Source organism: Colletotrichum aenigma (genome assembly GCF_013390185.1).
Source record: "Colletotrichum aenigma strain Cg56 chromosome Unknown KSG_Cg56_contig01, whole genome shotgun sequence".
Classification (NCBI taxonomy): Eukaryota; Fungi; Ascomycota; class Sordariomycetes; order Glomerellales; family Glomerellaceae; genus Colletotrichum; species Colletotrichum aenigma.
In genome coordinates this window covers 6011161-6033655 of record NW_023500907.1, presented here as the reverse complement: position 1 = coordinate 6033655, position 22495 = coordinate 6011161, and the positions used below count along the sequence as shown (strand labels likewise).

General features: G+C 53.7%; 6 protein-coding genes across 6 annotated transcripts; 5 read left to right on the top strand and 1 right to left on the bottom strand.

The window, feature by feature from the left end:
* Positions 1-697: 697 nt before the first annotated feature.
* ZRA1-4 (ZEB2-regulated ABC transporter 1) lies at positions 698-5489 on the top strand (the record flags this gene model as incomplete). The annotated part of the gene is made up of 7 exons (XM_037316851.1): positions 698-1798; positions 1850-3354; positions 3411-3435; positions 3486-4430; positions 4483-4716; positions 4774-5003; positions 5063-5489. 7 exons carry the CDS (start codon positions 698-700, stop codon positions 5487-5489), a joined length of 4467 nt encoding a protein of 1488 aa, XP_037185642.1.
* A 1240-nt stretch (positions 5490-6729) lies between these two features.
* Positions 6730-7903, top strand: plr1-1 (Pyridoxal reductase; the record flags this gene model as incomplete). The annotated part of the gene is made up of 4 exons (XM_037316850.1): positions 6730-6799; positions 6853-6944; positions 7012-7447; positions 7512-7903. 4 exons carry the CDS (start codon positions 6730-6732, stop codon positions 7901-7903), a joined length of 990 nt encoding a protein of 329 aa, XP_037185641.1.
* Positions 7904-9270: 1367 nt separating this feature from the next.
* plyC-0 (putative pectate lyase C) lies at positions 9271-12040 on the top strand (the record flags this gene model as incomplete). Its single annotated transcript, XM_037316849.1, has 5 exons — positions 9271-10171; positions 10225-10348; positions 10405-10771; positions 10831-11211; positions 11264-12040. The coding sequence occupies 5 exons, from the start codon at positions 9271-9273 to the stop codon at positions 12038-12040; spliced, it is 2550 nt and encodes an 849-aa protein (XP_037184580.1).
* A 366-nt stretch (positions 12041-12406) lies between these two features.
* Positions 12407-13477, bottom strand: CGCA056_v001588 (putative oxidoreductase; the record flags this gene model as incomplete). Its single annotated transcript, XM_037316848.1, has 3 exons — positions 12407-12774; positions 12853-13359; positions 13423-13477. The coding sequence occupies 3 exons, from the start codon at positions 13475-13477 to the stop codon at positions 12407-12409; spliced, it is 930 nt and encodes a 309-aa protein (XP_037184581.1).
* A 1856-nt stretch (positions 13478-15333) lies between these two features.
* Positions 15334-16994, top strand: YchF1 (Obg-like ATPase 1; the record flags this gene model as incomplete). The annotated part of the gene is made up of 9 exons (XM_037316847.1): positions 15334-15546; positions 15610-15770; positions 15828-15889; positions 15943-15978; positions 16033-16139; positions 16198-16561; positions 16616-16821; positions 16875-16911; positions 16975-16994. 9 exons carry the CDS (start codon positions 15334-15336, stop codon positions 16992-16994), a joined length of 1206 nt encoding a protein of 401 aa, XP_037184584.1.
* A 647-nt stretch (positions 16995-17641) lies between these two features.
* Positions 17642-18800, top strand: CGCA056_v001586 (uncharacterized protein; the record flags this gene model as incomplete). Its single annotated transcript, XM_037316846.1, has 2 exons — positions 17642-17952; positions 18011-18800. 2 exons carry the CDS (start codon positions 17642-17644, stop codon positions 18798-18800), a joined length of 1101 nt encoding a protein of 366 aa, XP_037184585.1.
* Positions 18801-22495: the final 3695 nt, after the last annotated feature.

Here is a 22495-nt window from a genome sequence, read left to right as displayed (position 1 = left end):
TGGTTACCGCTTGCTGGCTTGGCAAGGGGGGCCTGCTTAGCACGGATCCGCACGAGCTCGAGGAACGGGGGCCGCGGGCGGCTCGACCAGGGAACCCAGGAAATCCGGCAGCCCACCGGAATCGTGAAAACTGATCTTCCGGGCTGTGAAAAGCTGGGGAAAGGTGGCCGGAACAGCTGCGACCGGCTGGTGATGCTTGAAATTCGTTAATGCACATTAAGGGGGAGACGGCAAGTTCCTGGGCCAAGCCACACCGATAAGTCATAGACGTGGCTAGCGCTGGGTTCCAGATCAAAATGAGTCTTTCGAGAGGCTTGGCTGAGTCCGAAATGATGTTTCATAGGGCTGAAAAAGTCCCCTAAAGGCGGACCTTCGGACTCTCCACAACCGAACATCCGATTGTCCAGAACCAACAACACGGGCTGACGAAAGGAAACAATGATGATGATAGAGATAAGATCCTTCAGATCGTGCATGCTACCATGTTTATTATTTATGAATCTCGTCCCGAAGATGGGATGTCATTTTCTATTCCATTCCACTTTCAGTCAACTCGGTTTCAACCGATGATCGTACCTCAATACTACATCGGGCTTGTTATTTACTATTCTGTCACTTTAATTCTCAAGACTCTGTCAATCTTACTCAGACTTTTGAAATCCGTGCCGTCTGGTCTGAGAGACCTCTCGAGCCAACAATGCGGTCTGACAGCGACACGGAGACCGACAGCGCCGTTCTGCCTCCCCCGACAACCGCGAACGAGAAGCAGCACAAGCCTTCAACGTCGGATTCGGTGTTCAACTCGGCCACAACCGTAGCTGAGAAGGAATGGGTCAAGCAGGAGGACGCAGCTGAGCAGGAGGAGCGGATGAACAACGAGGTCTTGCAACTCGCTCGCCGATTCACCACCCAGTCCCATGGCGCCCCGGGTGCTTTGTTCCCCGTTCCCGCCGAGGGCCCTTTGAATCCCGCCAGCCCCAATTTCAACGCGAGAAAGTGGGCAAAGGCGTTCTACGACATCCGCACCGACACCTCTGAGGGCAACCCGCCCAAAACGACCGGCATTGCGTTCAAGGACCTCAATGTCTTCGGCTTCGGTACTTCCACGGACTATCAGAAGAGCGTCGGCAATGTCTTCCTCGAAGCTGCGACGATAGCCAAGAAGCTCGCTGGAGCCAAAGAGCAGCGCATCGATATTCTCCACGATCTCGAGGGCGTCGTTCACAGTGGCGAGATGTTGGCCGTCCTTGGTCCCCCTGGATCGGGCTGTTCGACTCTCCTGCGAACCATTGCAGGAGACACCCACGGGTTCCACATCAGCGATGGCGCAACCATCAACTACCAGGGAATTCATCCCAAGGAGATGCGCACGGCGTTCAGAGGCGAGGCGATTTACACGGCCGAAGTCGATCACCACTTCCCGCACTTGACCGTTGGCGACACGCTCTACTTCGCCGCTCGTGCGCGGTGCCCGAAGAATATCCCGGAAGGCGTCTCGAGGCGGGAGTATGCCGAACACCTTCGTGATGTGACGATGGCCATGTTTGGAATTTCGCATACGAAGAATACTCGTGTCGGTGATGACTTCGTTCGTGGTGTATCTGGCGGTGAGCGCAAGCGTGTCACGATTGCCGAGGCAGCGCTATCTTACTCGCCTCTGCAGTGCTGGGACAACAGTACTCGCGGTCTCGACAGTGCCAACGCCCTTGAGTTTTGCCGCACTTTGAGACTCCAAGCCGATGTCATGGGCTGCACTTCCTGTGTTGCTATCTACCAAGCTTCCCAGGACGCTTACGATGTAAGTATAACTTCTCTTACCATCCAATCATCATAAACTAACACGTTCCAGGTCTTTGACAAGGTTGTCGTCTTGTACGAAGGCCGCCAGATCTTTTTCGGCAAGACCACCGAAGCAAAGGCTTACTTCGAAGGCCTCGGCTTCGTCTGCCCCGAACAGCAAACCACCGCCGACTTCCTCACGTCCATGACCAGCTACCAAGAGCGCGTCATCCGCCCCGGCTGGCAGGGCAAGACACCCCGCAGCCCCGACGAGTTCGCCCAGGCCTGGAAAGCCAGTCCGCACCGCACCCGCCTCCTCGCGGAAGTCGACGACTACCTGCAGCGCCACCCTTTCGGAGGCGAGCACTTCCAAAAGTTCCTCGAGGCCCGCCGCATGGATCAGTCCAAGTCTCAGCGCGCCAAGTCTCCCTTCACGCTCTCGTACACGGAGCAGATGAATCTGACGCTGTGGCGAAGCTGGGTGATGCTGAAAGGCGACCCGAGTATTACGCTCACCATGCTCATCACGAACATCTTCGAGGCCCTGATCATCAGCAGTCTGTTCTACAACCTGCCCACAGACACGTCCAGCTTCTTCCGCCGCGCCATCCTGTTGTTCTTCACGGTCATCATCAACGCCTTCGGGAGTATTCTCGAGATCATGACACTGTACGCCAAACGGAAAATCGTCGAAAAACACTCCCGCTACGCCCTGTACCATCCCTCGGCAGAAGCCCTGTCTGCAATGATCGTGGATCTACCCTACAAGATCTTCAACGCTATCCTGATGAATACAATTCTGTACTTCATGGGCAACCTCCGCAGAGAACCCGGCGCCTTCTTCTTCTTCCTCCTGATCTCCTTCACCATGACGCTCTCGATGTCGATGATGTTCCGCCTTATAGGGTCCGTCACCAAATCCGTCGCCCAGGCCCTCGCTCCAGCATCCATCATTCTCCTCCTCATCGCCCTGTACACTGGCTTCGCCATCCCGCCACAGTACATGCAAGACTGGCTGGGCTGGGTCCGCTGGCTCAACCCTGTCTTCTACGGCCTCGAGAGCGTCATGCTCAACGAGTTCGTCGGTCGCAATTTTCCCTGCTCGACATTCGTTCCAATGGGTCCCGGGTACGCCTCCGTCGCGGCCAGCGAGAAGGTTTGTTCTTCCGTCGGATCGGTGCCAGGGCAGGATTTCGTTAGCGGCACGACCTACCTTTTGACATCCTACGGCTTCAAGAACTCGCATCGCTGGAGGAACTTTGGTGTCTTGATCGCCTACACGATTCTCTTCATGGGTCTTCACCTCATCGCCACGGAGTACGTCGCTTCTGAGCGCTCCAAGGGCGAGGTTCTCGTCTTCAGCCGTGCGGCCATGAGCAAGCGCCGCAAGTCTGGTGCAGTCGATGTTGAGAGCGGCGCGACCACCCGAGCCCAGCAGACTGACAAGGAGGACTCTGAGGGCGTTGCTGGAATGGAGAAGCAGACTTCTGTCTTCCACTGGAAAGATGTGTGCTACGATATCAAGATTAAGGGTGAACCTCGCCGCATTCTCGACCACGTCGATGGCTGGGTGAAGTGAGTCACGCTCCTCATAATTCGTTATTGCAGCTCAACTGACAATTTTGTTGTAGGCCAGGAACTCTGACAGCTTTGATGGTAAGTCTCCCCGTTCACACACAGATCTTGCTCTTGCTAATCAACTTTAGGGTGTCTCCGGCGCCGGCAAAACAACTCTCCTCGATGTTCTCGCAACCCGCGTCACAATGGGCGTCATCACCGGCGAAATGCTCGTAAACGGCCAACCCCGCGACTCCTCCTTCCAACGCAAAACCGGCTACGTAACCCAGCAAGACCTCCACCTGCACACCTCCACCGTCCGCGAGGCCCTCAACTTCTCCGCCCTGCTACGCCAGCCCGCCACCTACTCCCGCGCCGAAAAGCTCGCCTACGTCGACACGGTGATCGCCCTTCTCGGCATGGAAGAGTACTCCGACGCCGTTATCGGCGAGCCCGGCGAGGGCCTCAACGTCGAGCAGAGGAAGCGCCTCACCATCGGCGTCGAGCTCGCGGCCCGCCCCCAGCTCCTGCTGTTTCTTGACGAGCCGACCTCGGGCCTCGACAGCCAGACCTCGTGGTCCATCTGCAACCTCATGGAGAAGCTGACCAAGAGCGGCCAGGCGATCCTCTGTACGATCCACCAGCCTTCGGCGATGCTGTTCCAGCGGTTTGATAGACTGTTGCTGCTTGCGCGTGGTGGACGTACCGTGTACTTTGGTGAGATTGGGATGAATTCGCAGACTTTGGTTGATTATTTCGTCCGAAATGGCGGGCCTGAGTGTCCTCCTGGCGCGAATCCCGCGGAGTATATGCTGGAAGTCATCGGTGCGGCGCCTGGCGCTCACACCGACATCGACTGGCCTGCTGTCTGGCGCCAGACTCCCGAGTACCAGGCTGTTCAGGATGAGTTGACTCGTTTGAGCTCAGGGACTCAAGGCCAGGTCCAGGCTCCGCAGACCGAGGACTCGTCTAGCTACAAGGAATTCGCCGCCGGGTTTGGAACGCAGTTCTTCGAGGTCACCAAGCGTGTCTTCCAACAGTACTGGCGTAGCCCGTCGTACATCTATTCCAAGGGCATCTTGTCTTTTGGTGCTGTGAGTTAACCCTCCTCAACCTGCGCGAGACTACATTCTGACTGATTTACAGGCTCTCTTCATCGGTCTCTCATTCTTGAACGCAGAAAACACCCAGCGCGGCTTGCAAAACCAGATGTTTGGCGTCTTCATCTTCCTCACTGTCTTCAGCCAGGTCGTCGAGCAGATCATGCCCGTCTTCGTCTCCCAGCGCACCATGTACGAAGCCCGTGAGCGGCCATCCAAGGCGTACTCGTGGAAGGCGTTTTTGATTGCAAACATCCTCGTCGAGATGGCCTGGAACTCGGTAAGTTCACCCTCCATGATCTGATTAAATGTGGCCAGAAACTGACCGAAATGACAGCTTGCATCCGTCTTCTGCTTCGTCTGCTGGTACTTCCCCATCGGCTTGTACCGCAACGCCTACCACACCGACGCCACCGACTCCCGTGGTATCACCATGTTCCTCCTAGTCTGGATCTTCTTCGTCTTCACGGGCTCCTTCGCGCACATGATGATCGCGGGTCTGCCCAACGCTGAAGTCGCCAGCGGCATAGTCAACCTGTTCGCCATCATGATGTTTGCATTCTGCGGGTACGTCTTCACTCCCTTCATCCATCCAATGAAGAACACCCCAATTAACACCAACCCAGCATCCTCGCCGGCCCCAACGACCTCCCAGGCTTCTGGATCTTCATGTACCGCGTCAACCCCTTCACCTACGTCGTCGAGGGCTTCCTCGGCACCTCCCTCGCCAACGCGCCCGTCCACTGCGCCGCCAACGAGTTCGTCAAGTTCAGCGCCCCGAGCGCGCAGACCTGCGGCGAGTACATGGCCGGCTACATCGCGTCGGCGGGCGGGTACCTCGAGAATCCGGACGCGGGCAACGCCACGGAGTGCAGCTACTGCGCGATGGACAACACCAATGCGTTCCTCAAGGGCATCAACGTCGACTTTGCGAACCGGTGGAGGAACTTTGGGCTGATGTGGGCTTACTGCATCTTCAACATCGCGGCGGCGGCGCTGCTTTACTGGCTGCTTCGGATGCCGAAGAAGAGCACCAAGGTCAAGAAGGAGTAGTAGGAGAAGAGAAGATTATTGGTGTACAGATTGGAAGTATGGGGGTTAGGGGCGGTACTGGGTTGAGATGTGAGGAGATTGGGTGGCAGATTTGCATGCTAGACTGCATCATCATAGACGTATCATCGCAAGGACTTTAGACAATAATTTTGTAACTCACCATTGTAAACTTTCTTTCCCACCTGCGACTCTTTCATGGTTTCTTGCTCTTCATATGTGTCTCGTATTCTTCAACAATGAGTATTCAGCTTATGTGACGCTTTCAAATGAGACAACGACATGATCGAGATGCTATCATAGGAACACTTGACAACAGCTCTCTAGGAGCCGACGGGGCGAACCGAAGGTGTCTCAACTGCGAAGACGACGAAATAAGGTGCTGAATGAACAAAGGATGCAACGTGTTCCTCACTACCAATCACAACCTACATGTGGCTGTAGGGCTGTCGTGATTCTTGACGCGATTGGGCCCTCGACCGGCAGGATTCATCGAGATGCGTTTGAAGGGCAGGTAACTTATTCCCGTGCTGACTGCAGCAGCCCTGATTGCGATTCCGTACGGCAAGTCGGGCGCAGCCAGAAAATGCGGTCTTTTTCGGTGGGAATAAACCATGTCGAGTGCAGCGGTGCAATGCCTCGATCAATGTCCGGCGTTGGACCGTTCAAAGGGACACACTGAATTCACTAGGCAGGCAGACGCGTTGAATCGTGGGACTTGCATTTGGGCTTTTGGTAGACTGCACCCACTCAATTTGGACCTTTGGTAGACGCTTGTGAGTGCGGCGTCGTCATTCAGAACCTTGGCCATGCTAAATCCGATAGAACCGCCCCGTACGGAATGGGGTTTGGTTCCTGCACCGCCAGCTGCAGCCTGTGAGTGAGTGAGTGAGACGGACCGGATCTTATTATGAGCTCCGTTAACCCCACCGAGGCCCGCCCGAAACCGACAGAAGTGGCTGCGGCGGCGGCGGCGGCCGACCCCGGCCCGCGCACTAGGAGATAATTGGCCGGACTTAATTTCTGGGGACACTTGCAGCTGTAGGCATATTCGCAGTGAAAGGCGATGAACAGCTGTGATGGCTGGAATGGCTAACATTGAAGGGAAGAATATATATACGCAGCTGAGAATCTGCGAATGGTTGTGAATTTGAGGAACATCATCAATTCGCATTCAATCAGCACAATGCAAAGCACTACATCCACTACACACACTTGCATCTCAATCTCAATCATCGCCAACATGAGCTCCACCACAGCACCCAAGACTCTCGTTGGAAAGGCCATTGGACCTACTGGCTACGGACTAATGGGTAAGCACATATGCTTCGAGGCAGATCATCTTTTTGCTAACAGAGCTGCACAGGATTGACCCGCCCTTGGGATCAGATTGACTTCTCCGAATCGGTCAAGTTGATGAAGACTGCGCTCGAACAGGGCGCCAACTTTTGGAATGGGGTAAGCCTGCCATCTCCCTCTCTCCCATTCACAATATCATCTTTGAGGTATACTGACCCAACAACAGGGCATTCACTACGGAACTCCCGACAGAAACTCTCTGCACCTGCTCAAGCATTACTTCGAGCAATACCCAGAGGACGCCGACAAGGTCGTCCTGAGCATCAAGGGCGCCTACGACGCCAAGACCCACATCCCGGACGGCACCCCGGAGGGCATCCGTGCTTCCGTCGAGGAGGCCGTCCGCGTTCTCGACGGCGTCAAGAAGATTGACATCTTCGAGTGCGCGCGCGTCGACCCCAACGTACCCATCGAGACCTCCGTTCAGGCTCTCGCGGGGCTTATCAAGGAAGGAAAGATCGGCGGCATCGGCCTCAGCGAAGTCAGCGCCGCGACCATCCGCCGTGCGCACGTCGTCCACCCCATCGACTCGGTCGAGATCGAGCTCAGCATCTTCACGCCCGATGCCGTAACCAACGGTGTCACGGAGGCATGCCAGGAGCGTAAGTTCTCACAATGCCCAGCCCGTCATCATGCTTTGTCAATTACCAACTCATCCATCCACAGTCGGCATCGCCCTCGTCGCCTACAGCCCCGTCAGCCGCGGCCTGCTCACCGGCGAGTTCCGCAAGCCCGAGGACCTCCCCGCCAACGACATGCGCCACATGCTGCCGCGCTTCAAGGCGGACGTCTTCACGCAGAACTTCAAGCTCGTCGAGGCCGTCGAGAAGATTGCGCAGCGCAAGGGCGCGAACGTCGCGCAGGTGGCCATCGCGTGGGTGCGCCGGCAGGGCGCCATCCCGATCCCGGGCTCGACCAAGGCGGAGCGCGTGGTGCAGAACTGCGAGGATGTGCAGCTGAGCGACGACGATTTGAAGGAGATCTGGGCGCTGATTGAGAGCTTGCCGGTCGCGGGGCAGCGGTATGGTGGCAAGTTTGAGCAGTACCTTAACCAGTAAGGGTTGGCGGTCTCTTTGTGTTTTCTGTTGGTATCATGTAACTGTAAATGCCTCTCAAGCAGCAGGAAGGTTGCTGTAATGTAATAATGATGCTCCCTACGACGGGCTGATGTTCCTTTTGTTGTGGATGAATACCTACTTTATCTCTCTCATGTCCCGTTTCAGTGTCCCCATCAGTGTCAAGGGTACGATGAGGGCCGACATGTTCACTTCAGTCGTCGTTCATCTCATCCCCAGCGGTTACGGTACTCGAAAAGGCCATGTTGCGAGCCAATGTCCAGCTCGAAATTCGTCCATCAGTAAGTCAACAACAATTTCATAGCATTTCTGTAGCGAAAAATGCACGTTTTCAGCGGCAGGAGTTGGAATGAACCGCAAAGCTCTTGTCAGGCCAGACATGCTATCGGCGCAAAGCCTAAAAGATTAAGTAAGTTTTACCGGTCAACTTATGAGTGCGAAAACCAGTTTTTTCTGTGGCTGTATGCAATGAAGAGGGTCGTCTTGAGGCTTGTACTTGAATCAGATGAACGGGCAGCAAGTTCAATATTGATATTATTTACCACCGTAATTATATCCCGACTCATCTAACCTTAACAACTGTGGCGCATCAGAGCATCCCGACCGCTGCCTTCCAGAAAACTCGGCACAAAATTCCCCAAAGCGCAGCTCGTCAATCCTGTCACATTCAAGGGGCCGCAGATCGGTCGCCCAGTCCCCACGCTCACGAGCCCCTGGGCAATTTCACCTCTTGGCATCCACTTGAAATGATGTGCGCAGTCGCTGCAGCGTCCGTACCTCGTACCTGAGTCGAGCTGCCTCGTCAAGCCTAAACACCTTCCTCATCCCCGCCAAGCCCTCATGCAAGGTTCCCGCAGCCTCTGCCTTCACAACGGCCACTTTCTGGTCACCTCAGCGCCATGTTCGGTCCGGGATGCAACCCAGATCCCATTGCGGGGGCCGCCCTGATCCCTACTCGTGGAAAATGGCCAACCGCTGGGCGCTGGATTTATCCCCCGGCTCGTCCAGGAACCGTCTAGCGCCATCGCCTCATTCTTAGCGGCCGCCCACCTCCTCCATCTATTTGCCTTTCAATCTGGGAATGGGGTGCACCACACTTCGAAGAGCATGCAGAAATAGGAGCAGCTTGTTTTGCAGTGGGAAGAAAGGGTAATGAACAGGTGGGTTCGGCGCAAACATGGTGCGAAAATGTCCGGTAATAGACCGTAGGTGGTCGCCTACATATTGGCGTTCCCCCGCGCTCGCATCGCTCGCGACGTCGTAGTCTCGGAACCTCTGCCGTTCATTGCATTCCATTCGTTTCATCCCGTCTGTCTTTTCCTATCATCATTGAATATTAAACAAGCACCATGAAGGGCTTCTTCAAGGCCCTGGTGGCCACCGCGCTCGCGACCGCCTCCGCGGCCCAAAATGCATCGGCGCCGGCCCCGACCACGCTAGTCACCTCCCGCATCCCCGAAGCCTCCGCCGCTCCGGCCTCCGGCCTGCCCGCCGTCGCCCCCATCCGCCTTCGGCTCAATCCGGCCAACGTCCGCAACCTCGTCGACTCGGACTACATCACCTGGACCATCCCCGGCGCGTCCACCGCCAACATCACCGTCGCCAACATCACCGACGCCGACGTCTCCCTCACCCTCGCCGCCGGCGGCACCGCCGAGCTGTCCGGCAACTACTATAAGTACCAGTACACGCGCTTCCTCTCCTCGCTCGGCGAGCGCGTCGTCAACGAGGGCATCAGCACCTCGACCAAGGACGGCACGGCGCTCACTCTCTCCATCAAGGGCCTGCCCGCCGGCAAGCACAGCCTGCTGACGTGGCACAACGCCTGGGACGCCCTCAACACGACCGCGACGCTTGACATCGCCGTCGACGGCAAGAGCGTCGAGTCCGGGTTTAAGCAGTCCGCGCGCGTTGACAACATCTGGGAGGCTGCAGCCTCGTATGTCACGTTCGATGTCGCGACCGCGGGCCAGGAGGTGAAGGTGGTCTACACGCCCACCGGCGGCGACCAGCGTGCCTTCATCAACGGCTTTGAGATTGACGCGCCCGCCATGGCAAACCAAATCAGCTTCCCGGCGCCAAAGCACCGCGATGAGCGCATCGAGATTGGTACTGAGACGAGCGTAAAGGCTTCGTGGCGCGCGCCTGCGTCGGCGGAGGGTGTCAAGTATAATGTCTTCCTTGGCACTTCTGCGACTAACCTGACGAGCGTTGCTGAGGGTGTCACTGAGACCACCGCTTCTCTTCCTGGTATGTATTTCTTGGCTCTTACAGATGGTTGGATTGGACTAAGTGATTGAAAGGATTGAACACTTTCGACACCTTCTACTGGCGCGTCGACGTTGTCGCAGGGGATGCAACTTACACCGGCCGAGTCTTCATGTTCCGCGTGGCCCAGCTGGCTTTCCCTGGTGCAGAGGGTTATGGGTAAGTCACCTCTCTCATTCTAGGGACAAAGCATAGGTTATTGACACAGAAAACAGTCGCTTCGCTCGTGGCGGCCGTGGCGGCAAGGTTGTCAAGGTCACCAGCCTGGCGGACTCGACCGACGAAGGAACCCTCCGCTACGCCCTGACCGTCGCCAAGGGACCTCGCATCGTCGTCTTCGACGTCTCTGGCGTTATTACCACAACGTCTCGCATCTCAGTTAACGACCAGTACGTCACCGTCGCTGGCCAGACGGCCCCCGGCAAGGGCATTGTGGTCCAGGGTTTCCCGGTCGGTCTCACCGGCGCCTCCGACATCGTCTTCCGCCACGTCCGCGTCCGCCCCGGCAAGGTCTCTGGCGAGACTATCGACGGCATGGGTATGCAGGGCTCCAACCACTGCATCTTTGACCGATGCTCCATGGTATGTCTTCATCTTACCCGATCATTCTATCAGACTAGCCTGCTAACGAGGACGATCAGGGCTGGACCATCGACGAGGCCTTCAGCTCTCGATCAGCCTGGAACATCACCTTCCAGCGCAACATGATCTCCGAGCCTCTCAATGTTGCCGGCCACAAGAACTACCCCAACGGCACTGCCCACGGCTATAGCGCTACCATCGGCGGTGACGTCGGCTCCTTCCACCACAACCTGCTCGCCCACGCTGAGGGCCGCAGCTGGAGTATGGGCGGCGGTGTTGATGACAACGCCGCTTTCGCCGGCGAGCTCGACATCCGCAACAACGTCGTCTACAACTACGGCTCCCGCGTTACGGACGGCGGAGCCAAGAAGGTCAACTTTGTCGGAAACTACTACAAGCCCGGTCCATCTTCCACTTTGAACTACACCCTCAAGGCCACAGTAAGCTGAATCCCCTCAGCGCCTGTTCAGATGCAATGCTAACCCCGAATAGTACGAGGACAACATGCCCGGCATGCAGCAGTACCACTGCGCAGGCAACTCCCTGTATGGCGTCTTCGACCAAGACTCAGTCCAGTATCCCTCCGGCGACGGCACCTCCATCACGGACAAGATCGCGTGCTGGGCTAAGGTCTCCTTCGACCCGGCGCCGACCTACCAGAAGTTCTTCGCGGAGCCCTTCTTCGAGCCGCACGTCGACACGCAGTCCTCCACCGAGGCCTACAAGCGCGTGCTCTCCGACTCGGGCGTCAGCCAGCCTGTCCGCGACACCCACGACGCGCGTATCATCAACGAGACGCTCACTGGCACGACCACCTACGTCGGCTCCGTCTCCGGCAAGAAGGGCCTCATCGACGACCCCAAGGACGCCGGCGGCCTCGAGGACTTCCCCGAGGTCAAGCGCGCGGCGAGCTGGGACGCCGACGGCGACGGCATCGCGGACTGGTGGGATGGCTCTAGCGGCGGGGATGGTTACACGCCGATTGAAGGGTACCTTAACTTCATGGCGGAGCCGCATGCTTATGTTTCGCCCTCCAAGGCTGTCGAGATCGATCTTGCGGCGTTGGCGTTGGGCTTCAAGGAGCCTACGTTTGAGGTCGCGGGTGCTGGTAAGGGTAAGGTGAGCGTCACGGGAACTAAGGCGACGTACACGGCTGGTGCTGAGAAGGGCATCGACTACCTCGATATCAGTGTCAAGGACAGCGAGGGCAGCACGTGGACGAGGAGCTTTGGTGTCGCCATTTTCGACGGCGCTGAAGAGGCGCAGTGATTGCACATTCTCGATGGCTTCTTATTTCTTTTCTCTGCACATACATTATGCAGCAAGGTCTACTCTGTAGGCCAAGCTAGGACTATCATAAACCTACATACTCAGGGCTATTCCCGTACCTATGATATCTGACTTTTGGACATCGTAGTCCCCCAGATTTTCGTGATGTAGTGAGTTTTGTGTAATGTCTTGTACACCATTCTCGGGATGTGGCCCCTGGTCACTGACAGTATTTTAATGAACTCGAACGCGTAGGCCCTGTGGACCATAGGCTGGATTTCCCGTTCCTTTACTAAAGCCTACAATATGGCTCTAGATAATTATAGAAGGTGGTAACCTATCACTCTTCATAACTCCCTCGACTTCTTAGTTCCTCAGAAAACTGATTGATTCCAACTGCTTTGAATCACCAAGACCAAGGCTCACATTCTTGAACTCGTCCAAATCCTTCCTGATACTCGCGAGATCCGAAGTCAGCAGACCCCATGAGTCTGGCCCGAGAGGGACACGAATGGGCACACGATTTCCGCTGCTGACCAAAGCATAGACAGCTACTGCGAGGTCCCGTGGGTCGGTCCAAGTACTGCGTCCTTGTTCGCTCTGCATATAGCCTAACAAGGCATTGGTTGGGGAATTAGGGTCTGAGTACGCGGGATGGCGACTTTCCATCATTTTCAAGGAAGATGTTGCGTAGTTGGTTTTGACACCGCCAGGCTCAATGATCGAGAGATGGACTATCAGAAACAGAGAGATTAGTTGACCATGGCAGCTTCGAACGGCCGAGACACTGAGAAAGGGGCCTCTGAACTCACTGTTCCATGCAGTCGGCAGCTCTTTAGCCACAGACTCCGTCCACCCTTCCATTGCGAACTTGCTGGCATGGTAGAAAGCCTGACCTGGGAAGCCAGCCCAGCCCCCAATGGAGCTGATGTTCAGAATGACTCCACCCTGCTGACCACTCTTGGGGTTTTCATCCCTCATGATGCCGAGTGCCTTCTTCGTCACGTCCACCATGCCCCAAAAATTAGTATCCATCACAGCCCTAGACTCCTCGTCCCCGGCGCCTTCAGCATCGCCCGCAAGTGTGTAGCCTGCATTATTGACTACAATGTCAATGCGACCCCATTTCGTGATGGTAGCAGCCAGCGCAGATTCAATCGATGACTTTGAACACACGTCAAGCTTCAGCTTGAGAACGTTCTCGCCATCAGGGATTTTAGACAGATCCGCCGGGTTGCGAGCCGTAGCAGCAACGTGGTTGGACGTTTTCGCGATAAGTCGGGCTAGAGACTGCCCGATGCCGGACGAGCACCCTGATACTACACGTAAGAAGAAAGAGAGTCAGTATCAAATCCTGAAGACTTTATGGATTAGGTACTAACCGAACCAGACCGCATCAGACGTGATCTTGTATGGCTTCGTGTTCGGAGCCTCCATGTTGATTGTTGAAAAATGAGTGTTCAAGAGAGGCTAACAAAGTTGCTTGGATCTAAACATAAGCATCTTGGTTCGACTAACGGCTGACGAGGCCATCTGTACTTGTTTCAATTTCGAGTGAGTAAATGCAAACTGCACTTTGAATGGAGTTTGGAGGACTTAAGAAATGCTGCCAAATGTCTCCGTTAAGTCCGGTGAGGTGCATAAAGGACATGGACGACATTCGTCAGACTACTGGCACTTTTGAGGTCGAGACAATCAACCCCTGACCAGAGGCCGCCGCACTGGAACTGAATGATGATAGTTTTTTTGGCGTAACTTACTAGCTGCATTGCGGCGCAACTCAAAAGTCTCATCAAATAGTGGTCTCGGTCGAAGCTGACGTATCTGCGGCATACATTGGTGATGTACTCGTTGGGAAATGAGCTGCTAGTCGCTATGGAACCGTAAGCCGGGCTCAAAAGCTACGTATGCTGTGCCACCGCACTGCGTCTGGAATCCAAAGCCTACCATTGCCATTATTGATCAGACTTCTTGAAAGCCAAAAGTCAGGCGCGACAGCTGCTTTGCTAACATCCGATCACAGAGATTTGCTTATTCTATCTCAATAGATCTATGGAAAGTTGACACAGGCGACCCTTTTTTTCACAATAATTTCGTCATAGGCGAAGGGACATGAATGTGGATCAATTCGTCTGGACCTGGCGCCGACTAGCAGGAACTTGTCAGGGTTTCCGTACTGCTTTTCCTAACTGATAGGTGGCATGGGTTAAAGTGCGCGTGTGGTGTTTTCCGAATAGTGCCCACGAACAGGCTGAACTTGTCACAATTCTTTTGCATGGGATCTGCACCGTTAGCACAAACTCGACTATCAGGTTGTTGGTATGCCATCATCGCTGGCTCTTTCCAAAGAGAGCATAACGCATGTGGCAATGTCCCTTGTGAAGCATGTGTTGCTGCGCGGCGGGAAACGAACCTCGAACGGAGCCGCAGGATATACACTGCGCTTCTCTGAAGATCACAGACTGCAGGCAATCCATGATTATCTCGACATCCACCGCGAGATAGTCTTTGTTGGGAAGGATGAAGCTGTGGCGGCGCTGCATGTGGATGATGTTTTGCCGGAGGTCGTGCTGTAGGTGGTTGCAGAAGAGACAGCGAGTAGGGTCAAATGAACTGACATGGCTTTCAAATGACTCCAGATTTTCTTGGTTGGAGTCTGTCAACCTGGAAGTTACTTGAGGATTTGTTGAAATCGCGGTTGGAAGGCAAGGTTGGACAACAGAGGCCGCGAAAGTGATCACCTATCGATTTTTGAGTGACATACCTTGGCGGAAGGGAGGTTGCAGACTTAGTCTTCTTAATTAGATTGCAGTAGTAAATACAATAATCATGACCTGATATTCTTTTATATATATACAAGCTTTGTGATTCCGGCCGCACTAGAGTTACAATTGGTAGCGGTTCAGCCGAAGTCGAAGAACACCTTACCTTAAGAAACAAATTCAGACTTTTGCAATTTCATTTTTTCAAGTTCCGTGTAGTTGTGACCCTTGTATTTGACACATGAGTGAATGTCAGTTAGGAAAGAATTCACGATGCATCGAGCCGTGAAACAGCAGGCTTGTCGGTTCAGAAGGCTTAAAGCAGCGCGTGGGGCGGCCATTTCAATCGAGAAGGACCCTTGGACCCCAGGACCCCTAAGAACATACCCATGTCCTAAAGTGGGCCTCGAGGTGAATTATCAGGCCATTTTCTAAAAACTTGTGCCAGAGAATTCTTCCTTCTTGCAACCCCTCAAGATCAAGCTTTCAAGTAAAAATTCATTTTTGTGCTTGGGCCAAAATACAGTCAACATGCCTCCCAAGAAGATTGAAGTTGTCAAGGACAATGTCGTTGCTTTCGGCAGGGTTAGCAAGAACCTGAAGATGGGTTGCGTCGGTCTGCCCAATGTCGGAAAGTCGAGTCTCTTCAACCTCTTGACCGAGCAGAGTGCCGCTGCGGAGAACTACCCGTTTTGTACGATTGAGCCCAACGAGGCGAGATGTGCTGTCCCCGACGCTCGATATGTAAGTCGAGCCTGGCTAAGAAAATGCTACGAATAAAATGACTAAGAAAGGTGATGCGTGTAGGACTTTCTCTGTGACCTTTGGAAGCCGCCGTCCATGTACCCCGCGTACCTCCAAGTCACGGATATTGCTGGCCTGATCAAGGGTGCTTCTCAAGGTGCGGGACTTGGAAATGCCTTCCTGTCTCACATCCAGGCTGTTGATGGCATGTACCACATTGTCAGGTACGTTATTCACGGTTCAATTGCTGCGTCTCGGCACTGACTTGGGCATTTTGAAAGAGCGTTTGACAACGATGAAGTCTTGCACGTGGATGACTCGGTTGATCCCGTCCGTGACTTGGGTTAGTCTAGCCGTGTTCCTCAAACCTACAAGTCTAATCAATTCATCATATAGACACCATCCAGAGCGAGCTTTGCAAAAAGGATCTCGGTTAGTATTTCCTCTTTGAACTCGCTTGACGCCAGCTTACCCTCATCATCTTAGACATTCTGGCGAAGACGATTGTCGCTGAGGAGCAAATCGTCAGGAAGGCAGGCGGCAAGTACAAGATGCTGCCTCTCTTCACAGAGACGACGACAAAGATCAAGGAGGTGAGTTTCCAATTTCACAAGTCTGACCGTTTCAATGATGCTCATAATTGTGGAATAGATGCTGGAGAAGGACCAACCAGTCAGAGACGGAAGCTGGACGCCGGCCGAGATCGCCCTCATCAACGAGAAGATCCAGCTCATCACCACCAAGCCCGCCATCTACCTCGTCAACTTGACAATGAAGGACTACCTCAGACAGAAGAGCAAGTACCTGCCGGCCATCGCCAAGTGGGTCACCGAGCACGGAGGCGTTCCCCGCGACATCATCCCTTTCTCCATCGAGTTTGAGGAGAAGCTTCACAGCATGAAGGACGATCCGGCTGCGCAGGCCGAGTTCCTCAAGGAGAGCAAGGTCAAGTCGAAGCTGGACAAGATCGTCACCGAAGGTTTCACGAAGCTCGGCTTGCAATACTACTTCACCGGTATGCTCAAACTTTGCCGCCCCTGAATGAATTTTCGTGCTGACTTGTACGTAGCTGGTGAGAAGGAGATCAGGTGCTGGACTATCCCAAGGGGTTGCCTTGCACCCCAAGCTGCTGGAGCTATCCACAGCGACTTCGAGAGGGGATTCATCAAGGCTGAGGTGGTCGCCTACCAAGACTTCCACGATCTTTGTGAAGGCGGCAAGTCCATGGGCCCGATTAAGGCTGCTGGAAAGTACCGCCAAGAAGGAAAGTCTTACGTGAGTACTTCGACTTCCCCCCGATGCTGCAGCGCTGACCCATGTTCTCACAGGTTGTTCAAGACGGAGATATCATCCACTTCCAATTCAGTACGTTAAAATTCAATGCTCACTCCATGATTTTGTTCAATAGATGCTGACTATTTGATTCAGACGTTTCCAACAAGAAATAGATTTTTTCCGGTTTGAGACATTCACGATAGATTTTGGGGATACCAATGCAAATGATAGAACTGGAAATTGTTTTGCCTTCAAAACGGGCATGAATCGATATGAATCAACGTCAAAAGACTAGCTACCAGTGCTCGATGCACGTGCTTGAAGCCATCGCCAAACGCGGATCAGGTAAACCGGGGATCGGCCTGGCGGTGCGGCCGGCATGTACGATCCTTGGCGATCCCGGCTGATATGTGGTCCCAAACATGGACTACGGGCGCAGGTGGGCCAAAGGTTGCCAGTTTTCTTTTCAATGCAGCCCGTGTTGTGTAGATAAGTTGAGTGGAGAAATGGCGCATTAACTGGGTCATTTCGCGAGATATCGTATCAACTTTCAACCGTGCTGAGATGGATCGGCCGACCGAGCGGAAAGACAGGTTTTTGGAAACAAAACAAACATTGATAACGCCTCTCGAAATCTCTTCCAACACCTCGCGAGCGTAACGCGGACGAGCTTTAAGAAGTGAATCGGCCTCTTTTATCTCAATAAGGCCCTCGCATCTCATCTTTTCGACTTCTCGTCGTAGCAACACGGACATATCAACCTCCATCATTTCTCAGTCAGCCCGCCACACCGCTATCCCAGACGCGAAACATCGCCACCATGTCTCCCGCATCCTCAATCCACGATCCGGGCGACCCAACGCAGCCACTTCTCGCCAACCAGCGTCGCCGCACCAGCACATTCAACTTTCTGCCTAGATTCAATGGCGAACGTCGCGTATCGCCCTTGGCGGTGAGACGCGCCTCCCTGCAGGAAGTCCATCCGCATCACGCAGACGTCGAGCCCGTTCTCCCAGCCGCGCCCGTCGCCGCTCACGAGGAAACCCGCCTGCACAAGCCTCAATGGGCTTTGAGCGATAGACCACCCAACACATGGGCCCAGATCCGTCATTACTGGCGTGAAGAGTTTGCGTGAGTACCGCCTCAATCAGCGCATCTGAAATGAAAATGAAGCTCACATTGCTCGAAGCGAATTCTGGGGCACCTTCATGATCCTGCTCTTCGGCGCCGGAGTCGAGTGCGAGACGCGTCTCAACTACAAAGGCTCCGACATCCGCTCCAACGCCGGCGACTTCCTGCAGTGCCGTCTCGCCTGGGCAGCCGGCGTGTCCATGGCCGTGTGGATGTCCGGCGGCGTCTCGGGCGGCCACTGTAACCCGACCGTGACCGTCGCCCTCGCCCTATTCCGCGGCTTCCCCTGGCGCAAGGTGCCCGGCTTCCTCATCGCCCAGGTCCTCGGCGCCACCCTGGCCAGTCTCGCCGTCTACCTCAATTACTCCACCAGCATCGCCGCCTACGAGGGCAGCACGAATCGCACCCTCGTCGGCGAGCACGCCACCGCGGGACTCTTCTTCACGTTCCCCGCCGCGGGTCTGCCGTACCTGGGCGCGTTCTACACCGAGTTTCTCGCCTCGGCGGTGCTGATCGCTATTGTGTTCGCGCTGGCTGATAAGAACAATCTGTCTCCGCCCAAGGGTACACAGCCATTCGCCATGTTTCTGGCGCTGTTGGCGATCGGCTCCGCTTTGGGCATCAACACTGGGTATGCCATGAATGGCGCCCGTGATACCGGCCCGCGTATTGCACTGGCCATTGTCGGCTATGGGTCTGCTGTTTTTACGCATGACTACTATTACTGGTTGTGGGCTCCCTGGGTTGCTGCAATCGTTGGTGGTATTGTGGGTGCTTGTGTGTATGATGGTTTCGTGTATACCGGAAGGGACTCGCCTTTCAACATTCCCCGCAAGGAGGACGACTAAGTTCCATGCCAAATTTGAGAGTTGGAGAACTGACGAGGGAATACTCTGCAGGCCTATGCTCATGTCCAAGAACTAACTTCATCTACGTTAAGGGGAGAGCATGCAGTGGCTCTTTCGTAACACGGCTGTGCAGATAAAATATTGTTCGTGAGAATCACAAAGATTTGCATACGACACAATGGAACAAGCCATTAAGTTGTTTAGGGGGCGTTCACGTTTTGACGTCTGATTTTTTGCATTTGCAGCATTGGATAGATTATGTTGTCAGATAAAACGTCTTAATTATGATATTCCAGACAAGAATGAGGTAACATGTTGAATGTACAATGATCTTTTCCCTCCGTACTCTGCCTTCGCTATGAAGGGTGTCATAGGCAGTCTGATAATAAATATCGGTTGGGCAGGTTTAGTTCTGTCAAGTTGTAGATGCATGCAGATTAGCACGTGTTAACCAGCCCAGTCAAGAAACTTTTCTTTCGCCATCACCCAAGTAATACACAATGGAGAGGCAGGCAGTCGTAAGATCACAATATTAAGGGTCTACTTTCTTCTACTTCAGTCCAACCAGACGGTGTGATAATTCGTCGACGAAGCTGTAGCCGTCAGCCTCTTAGTTTAATGATACTTCTGCTTCCCTTGTTCATTATCGCCTATGAACCAAAACACCATGCGGTTATTTATCACAACGCACAATATGGGGTTGTACGCCCATCATAGTGGTGTAGGCATTTCATAGACCCCAGTATTTCATAAGCATCATAGATACGGTTATTGTTCCATGATCTATTCGATGTGCTTGGTAGGCACAAATTCACCGAGCGTAATCAACTCAGAGTAGGTGCCACTGGGTCGAGCAATTATGTAAGCCTACTGGATAGCGAAAAAGAAGCTCTCCTCAGGGGTGGAGATTGGAATGGGACATCGCATGGCACAATATGATGTTAGTCGTCAAACGCTCTATAACATTCATGGCAGCCCGTCGTAACAGAGTCAGCCACCGCCTCTGTCTTTATCTGGTTGGAGAAATCCGGAGAAGAAAGCGTAGAAGCACTTGCAGCATTGTGGCATTTGAAGCTGACGGCAGGCTGCAATAATTAGCCTCTAGACGATCCGGGCCATTCCCAAATAAGCATGGCCATACTCATAGTCACACAGCTGAGAGACATGAACGGAATGATCATACAACCTAATTTTGGTACACCTTTCAGCTGACAAAGGATTATGCCTTGGGGTAAAAAGGAGAGGATAGTCAGTCTTTGGGTTTATTCTTAATCGTATCTCTTTCCTCATTCGAGTTCAGTCCTTCGCGAATCTTGCATTCGTTAGCGAATCAATCGGCCAAACAATGGCCGAAGCAGCTGCAGCATTCGCCGCTTTCTCGCTCGCGGGCAAAATTCTCCAGTTCTTACAATCCAGAAAAACACTTGTCGAGAGGGGCATCAGGACTCACCGTGCCGGGGGGAACGCCCCGGAGGATTTCCAGGATCTCCGCAATGCGATAGAATCTCTTCAAGTTGCTGCGCAACAGCTCAAAGTCCCTCAGTCAGAACGAGATGCCTTGGTGCCGCACAATCAACAGGTTCTACGGGTGGCAGATGATTGCGAATAGAAGCTAGCCGTCATGGTGGCTTCTCTGGAGAGCATGGGCATTTGGGATGAGAAGAAGAAATGGGGGTCAATCATTTTAGCGTTCAAGACGACCTGGCACAAACAAAAACTGGAGAAGACTGAAGTCCAAATTTCCGCGCTGAGAGATGAATTAAACTTTGCGCTTCTGCAGTCTTTGAGGTTATTAGTTTCCATTTTCAACTGATTCTCATTACTTATCTTCGCGAGCAGGGATTATGCAATTCAATCGGCAGAACAACAAGCCCTTATCCTTTCAAAGACGGATTCCTTGACAACCGACGGCGGCCATTTACGCAAACAAATACTAAACGACGGAAGCATCGAGACTTCTTTGGATTCGCCCGGCGATGCAATACTGGATTATGTGGTTCGTGGCATCGAAACCGAACCCCACGAGCAGTCTGAACGCAAGAAGCGCCTCCGTAACGACATCATGCGCGTGATACACAATCCAGAGACCCTCCCGAGTGACCTGAGAAGGGACAAAAGAAATTTTGCCCTTTCCCAGTCTCGTAAGAGAAGTCTTCAGGAGGGAATTATTGATAGCTTTTCCTATGCCGGGATGGACAGTCGACGCACCCGAATCGTCCTCGCCAATCAAAAGACGTTGCGCTGGATATTCGACCCCCCCAGAGAATGCAAGGAAATGGTCGGATTTCAGAAAGTGGCTCGAGTCTGATTCGCAGCTTTATTGGATCACGGGAAAAGCTGGGTCTGGCAAGTCGACATTGATGAAATTCATTTCTCAGCCGCCAGAGCTGGGAGGGGATGGTCCACTTCCAGAGGGAGCCCCGCTGAGCGCCGCCATCAAGACGCGAAGCTCTCGGTATCTTTTGCAATGGGCAGGGTCCCTACCATTGATCACCGTTTCGTTCTATTTTTGGGCGTCTGGAATGTCTACCGAAGCATCCCCTAGAGGTCTCTACTTGTCTATCCTCCAGCAGATCCTTCGGGCATGCCAGGAAATCATCCCACGAGTGTCGCCAGCTCAATGGTAGGCTTTGTGTCTGTTTCATGAGCCCATTGAACGGATAAAATATGAGCACCTCAAGGGTATGATCATCAAAACGATAAAGGAGGCTCAGATCTGCCTTTTCATAGACGGTCAGTCTAGTCTGAAGCTTGAAGACTTATCGTACGAAGACATCAAGGCGTACGTCACGTCAGAATTTGAAAGGAATTCTGGTTTTCGTCGCTTGCTTCGCCGAGAGCCGCAGTATGCTGAGGGTCTTATCGGCAATATTACCAAGAAGTCTTCTGGGGTGTTTCTTTGGGTCAGCTTAGCCGTCAGGTCATTGATGATGGGAAAGGGTCACGACGACAGAATCTCTGACATGCAGCGACGACTAGACCTCCTGCCATCAGATTTGGAGTGACTGTATAGTGCTATCCTCGACACCCTTGATCCGCTCTACTTTGAGCATGCTGCTCAGTACTTCAAGCTGCTTGGTGCTTGCAAAGAACCGCCTTCCCCGCTTCTTTTCTCGTCCGCCGACGAGGACGACAGCAAATATGCAATCAAGCTTCCCATGGAGAAGCTCACGGATGAGGCTATTCTCGGCCGCATAGACACAATCCGAAGGAGAGTCAACAGTCGCGGCAAGGGCCTCATTGAGGTTGATAATGGTGGAGTTGGCTATGAAGCAGAACAGACGGTGCAATATCTCCACCGGAGCGTCAAAGACTACGTTGAGAGTCCAGAGGTCAGTGCGAAGATCACAGCCGCCTCTGGGACCTTTGACTGTCACCTACGCCTGTGTGCGGCCAACCTGGCGTTTTTGAAAACGGCTTTTCTCTCGAGTATTCCCGTAACGGACTTCGCGAGGGATCTTGAAAATGGCCTAGCTCGGAAAATTTCAAGATGTGTCAGTCGTTGCTTGGATGCTGCATCCGCAGTTAAGAAGCAAAACATATCCAGCATGGTTGCAATACTAGATCATCTAGACGAGACCACACAATCCATGTTCAGCAAAGACCTTCTCGAAGATTTCTTTAACATGGTCACTGGAACCGAAAAGCTGAGTCCATGGTTAGAACACCACTTTGGTCCACGTTTCTTGTCACTT